General features: G+C 50.2%; 1 protein-coding gene across 1 annotated transcript in view; it reads right to left on the bottom strand.

The window, feature by feature from the left end:
* Positions 1 to 5,477, bottom strand: part of C19H5orf49 (chromosome 19 C5orf49 homolog) — a 24,585-nt gene extending 19,108 nt beyond the window's left edge. The window contains exon 1 of the mRNA XM_005356691.3: positions 3,885 to 5,477. Coding sequence (XP_005356748.1) covers positions 3,885 to 4,094 — 210 coding nt within the window. The 5' untranslated portion in view covers positions 4,095 to 5,477. The remainder of the gene's footprint in view (positions 1 to 3,884) is intronic.
* Between the last annotated feature and the right edge of the window lie 22 nt (positions 5,478 to 5,499).

The following is a 5,499-nucleotide window of genomic DNA, read 5'->3' as shown; positions in this document are numbered from 1 at the left end:
GAGAGAGAGAGAGAGAGAGAGAGAGAGAGAGAGAGAGAGAGAGAGAGAGAGAGAGAGCAAGAGAGAGAGATCTGAAACCTTAGTTTTGGAATTGCTCGTGTGGAAAAAAACTAGTTCCATTCTAATGGAAATCGGAGATTTGGTAAGTGGGTTTTGACAATATTAACGGTTGCTGGGATTTGTTTTTGCTTTGCATCAAAAGGTAACTCTGCTTTTCCGTAAAGAAAAGCTTCCCGGAGCTGTCCCCTTATCCCCTGACAGCCTGCCTGACATCCCATTTCATTCATCTTCATTGGAAGACAGCTTTGTCTCAGTATTGGGAAGTTTTCTAGCCATTGCTCAATCAGAACTGACTTTTAACCAGTGTGAGAGAAACAGTGTGTAACTGCTATGATTTTTGTTCATGTGTGTTTGCATAAAGTATCTATATAAGTAGTTTTCCTTCTTAAATATGCACACTGAAACCAAGCCACAACCATGTTTCTTGGATTCCATCATTCCAACCGACCCAAGGAAGCACTTCGGTCCCTTTCAACAGGTACCTGAGGTACCTTTCCAATTCGGTCACAGCCAGGCAGTGACTCAAACACAGCCGTATCAGATTGCGTATCTGTTCCATCGCACATATGCAACTATTTCCTTACACAAGTCCTTAAAGACATGATTTTGCCACTGCCAACGACTCCCCACCCAGACAAGGGAGGCAGTCAGATTCCGGGTTAGTAACCACTCCTTTGTGTGCAGTTGAAATCTGTGTACTGAATAGCAGAGATTGCTCATGGAAACGCCGTCTGTGTGGTTAGATGAACTGCCAATTTAGGATCCACTAGCATAAACGGGGGAACAAAATTTTACGCTGCTGTTATTCATCTGCATAATTTTTCTTTGCCCCGACTCATTCCATCACGGGAACCTTGCTCTGGTCTCCCTGCAGATAGCTGGTCTTTGTGATCTCCGCTGGAATAATCTGGACAAGGCACACGGTGTGCAGTGTAGGAGACAGGCAGGAGAGAGGAGAGCACATTCTTCTTGGGGCATGGGAACGGACAGTGGCCAGGAAGACATTGTACTGGTTTGCACTTTCGGAAGGCTCTGTACCCTTTCTAAAGTCTCTGGGACAGACACCTGTCCCAAAGGCTTTCTGTACAAACAGTTGGCAGCCTGTCCGATTTGTCTTAGGGGTGGGGGTGGGGTAAACCACCTGCTTTGTAGTAATTTTATAAACCTTAGGACTTCTGTCATCAGGCTTAGGCCTTCCAGGCAGGCTGAGGATGTAATGTCTCCTCTCAGGGCTGTTCCTCTCATCAGACGTCTGAATCCTGCAGTTGCGGTTATAGAGGCTGTTGTTATGAGAGAAGGGTCCAGCTCTAGCGCCCTCTAGCCGTGCCATGTCTAACTGCCTCTCTAACAGTCCCTTCTGTGAAACCTAAGTTGTTGGGTAGTGGGTTCGTAGTTCAGCGGGAGCTAGGAAAATCATTTTGTTTTCTCGCTGAACATTACTTTCTTTATTATAAATAGTGGAGCAGCGGTCAATAAATAGTTTCAGATTCGTGTACCTAGAATCCTTAGCTCCATCCTGGAAGTCAGCCTCTGTCTGTGATACATATTTACCTCGCCCCATCTGCTGACTTTTTAAATCCCAGTTCTCTGGGGACACCAGGATAGTATTCCACAGAACCCCTGAGATGATGCGTTATGAAAGTTTCGTTTCATCAGCACAGACTTAGTGACTGTTTGCCACATTCTGTGCGCTAAGACGGCTGTCATCAAAAAGTTGGCTATCATATAGGCATTGCACACGTATGAAAAGTTCACCCAATAAATGAAATTACTTACAGAGAAGAGTTTATTGATATGTCTGGTTAGTATTGTAGACAGGGTCTCATGATGTAGCCCAAATTAGCCTTGAGTCTCAATCCTCCTGCCTCAGATTCATAAGTGCTGAGAACAAACATGCTCTACCGTGCCCGGTCAGCCAGTTTAAGGATGTTGGTCATAGAAAGAAAAATGAGGCCCATGGCAGCAATGGCATTAGAAACTGTAGCTATACACACCCATCCCTTCTAAACATCCCAGCACATATCCAAGGCTGGGGAGACAGATCTGACAACAGTAGCTGCCCCCTTGTTCCTTCCACGTCGCTCAACCATAAACAGACCTGCTGCTGTTAGTTGAGACCCTTCTGAGAGTGGGCTGGGGCTTACGGTTGCTAAATAGCCACACGAACGAAGAGGTAGCCAGCAGCATGAAATCAGTAGTTCTCGGGGTTGTTCCTACAGAGGCCTGTGAGGGAAGGTTCCAGGCCGCACTCCTCAGCTGGCCCTGTGGTATATCCTCCCCCCAAGCCTTCGCTCTGCGTTTTCACATCTTCTACGCACGTCTGTCTCTGAAAGCTTCCCTCTGCAGGTATATTGGGCTAGGAGCGACCCCGACAGTTCACCTCCGTCTGATTGCCACCGCTTTAGACATAGGCCTCTGGATAAGTTTGCATTCTGTGGCACTTGGAATCAGGACTCGACAACAGGAATTTTAAGAGTCCAGACACTGAAGTTGCCTACACCTGTGGCTGGGGTGCCTGAGCTACGCGATGTGTGCCTGACTGTTGGGAAGGAAGAGGTTTCATCCGAGCTCGATAGGAAGAACGCATTATTGCAGGGACACATCAGACACTGTGAAGGAACAAATGGCCTCCTTCATCCCAGACACTCGAGTCATCCACACCCCTCTGCGGGACAACTCATGCAGGGCCACAGCAAAAACCTGCGGGATCCGGTCCTGCATTACTTCTTGGGGCCAAGCATCCATATCTGGTATCTCTTTTCCACAATGCCACCCTGAATCTCGTATCCTAAGTAGGACACACTGATGATGTTTAGTCACAATAGTGAAAAGGAGGAACTAATGACCTCACACAGCCTAAATCTGCCTCTTCCATATCAGCGCCTGGTGGACAGAGCACAGTGGCTGCCCCCGACCACGGAGGCATGCGCAAGAACGGCCAGTGCCCAGTGTTCCTAACCCAGAGTCTGACCACAGCTCCCAGCCCAGCTCTCTCTGCACTCACCAGTCACATTCTGTGCTGGGGAGTTTAATGTCAATTTTGACACAAACTAAAGTCACTCGATTAAGACAGTGTTTCCTTAGATCAGGCTTAAGCAAACCTGCAAGGCGTTTTCTTAATTAGTGATTGCTGGGGGAGGGCCCAGCTCATTGTGGGTGGAGCCATCCCTGGTCTACAAGAAAGCAGACTGAGCAAGCCAAGATGAGCAAGCCAGAAAGCAGCACCCCTCCATGGCCTCTGCATCAGCTTCGGCCCTCAGGTTCCTGCCCTGTTTGAGTTCCTGTTCTGATTTTCTTTAATGATGAACAGTGGAAGTGTACGCCGAATAAACTTCTTCCTCCCCAGCTTGCTCCTCCACAATAGCTCCTGAGCAGAAAGGGCAACCCAGCCTCCTGATAGTAGTCACTGAGCTTTTTAGGGAGCAGATGACTAGTAGCTTCTCTGCTGTTCCCAGAGGGGTTCCACTGGCGAGCTCCCCACTCTGGCTCTGATTGGGTGATCTCTTTATGCGCACACCTCCTCCCAGCTACTCACTCTCGGCACCTCGCAGTGACATCAGTATGTAACCGTCGCGCCCTAACCTCAACAACTGGCAGGTTGCCCCGGCACCTTCCTAAACGCTCGGTCCTAGCCATCTGGCCAGACTGTTTCACTACCCCTGAAGCCCTGTCCCGTCACTATCTGAACAGACCCAGTCCTGTGGCCCCGCCCAGGCCTCGCCCTAGCACTGAAGCCCCGCCTCCATCACATCCCAGGCAGCCTCTAGGCCCCTCCCTGATAGTGCGAGCCCTGCTCTTCCCCTCGCTCTGCTGGACCCACTCACCTGGCTCTCGCGGCTGAAGTAGCTGAGCTCCTTGGGTTCCTGGTGCCGCGGCGGGATGTAGCTGAAAGCTGGCACCGCTGAGATGGGCAGAGATCGGGGCTTGCCCCGCAGAGTGGAGGCAGTGATTTCCTCCTCCTCTTCCCCATCTTCCACTCCCCACTCCTCCTCTTCCCCCTTTTCCGCTTTTTCTTTCGTATTGCCCGGGTCCATTGTTTAGTCTTGGCCGGTCCCTCTGCCTAGGGAGCCCAGGCCTCAAGCATCAGCTTGTGGGGTTTCTGCGTCCCTCCGGGCGTTTGTGCTCAATCGTTGCCTGGCAACTGCGCCTGGCCCTCAGCATCCGCTGAGTGACGAAGTGTGTTCTTTGCCACCTCCTTCTAGGTCCTTCTCGCCACACCCAGGGAGAGACCTAGCAGTGGTTGTGTGTGGCTTTCCAGGTAGGAACAGCCTAAGGAACCACACCCATTCCGCTACATCTGCTTTCCTCGCGCAGTTTGTTCTAAGTTTCCGGGCGCTTCTTACCATGCCTCAGGATCCGATGGTACAGCCCCGAAACAAACAGCCCTGGGCCACAGGGAGCTTATAGCCTGCAGGAATCAGGTGATTACGATGAGAAAGGCTGCGGAGGTTCAGGACAGCGCGATCCAGCAGAAACGAGAGGGCCACGTGTGTAACTCGCATAATGGAAGGTTAACGGCGCCGAAGAATGGGCGGCACACATGGAGCAACATGCGGTAGCTGCTTTTCAAATGTGGGCTGGGCGGGTCACAGGAGCAGAGGAGAATGGCTGTCACTAGGGTTTAAGGCAGCTCTGGACCCTCTCCCTTCTCAGCTAAAGGAATCCCACTTCCTTCTTGCCCGTAGTCTCGCCTGGCAGATTGCCCGAGTAAAGCATGAGTCAGGAAAAAGGCCAGGAACTTTCCCACCATGAGCCGAAATCTCAAGGGCTTTAGTTTTTCTGGGAACCACTTAGCGATGTGGACATCTCCCTGGAGCTTGGAGATATGTAAAGAAAAGGGGGCCATCTCCCTTCTCCCATGAGCAGAAGTTGTGAAAGCATGCCTGATAGTATTTCTGTCCACATGAAGATATTAGTGAAACAAAACCAAACAAACCCTGTAATTTACTCCCAACCTTTCCCAGTTCTCAGCCTTTCCAAAAGCAGAGCAAGAGGGACCAGCTTGGGGCCATGAGACTTTGCACACCTGGGAAGGTGGAAGTGGCTGGTACTAATTAGGATGAGAACTCGGTTTAGCCAGCATAGCCCAGACTGAAATAATCCCGCTACAAACGGTCTGTTCACAGCCATTCAAATGTAACTCTGCTAGCTGCCATTTTAGTGGTCACAAGGACTGAGAAGCAGGAGAGGCCATATCAGGCCCATGTGTTGACATGGGACCTGAAAATTGCAAAACCCATAACACTGAGATTGGCATTTGAAATGCAAGCTGATCAGATCCACATCACCACTGCAAGCATGTGGAGCTTGGTCATGCCCAGAGAGCAATGCAGAGGTTGCACGTATCAGCATAGACATATGTTGTACCTGTATCTTTCCGTGCATGTGATCAGCACAGACATATGTTGTACCTGTATCTTTCTGTTCATGTGATCAGCA

The sequence above is a fragment of the Microtus ochrogaster genome, chromosome 19, assembly GCF_000317375.1.
Source record: "Microtus ochrogaster isolate Prairie Vole_2 chromosome 19, MicOch1.0, whole genome shotgun sequence".
Lineage (NCBI taxonomy): Eukaryota > Metazoa > Chordata > Mammalia > Rodentia > Cricetidae > Microtus > Microtus ochrogaster.
Note: the sequence above shows the minus strand (reverse complement) of the source record. Positions and strands in the feature narration are given on the sequence as shown.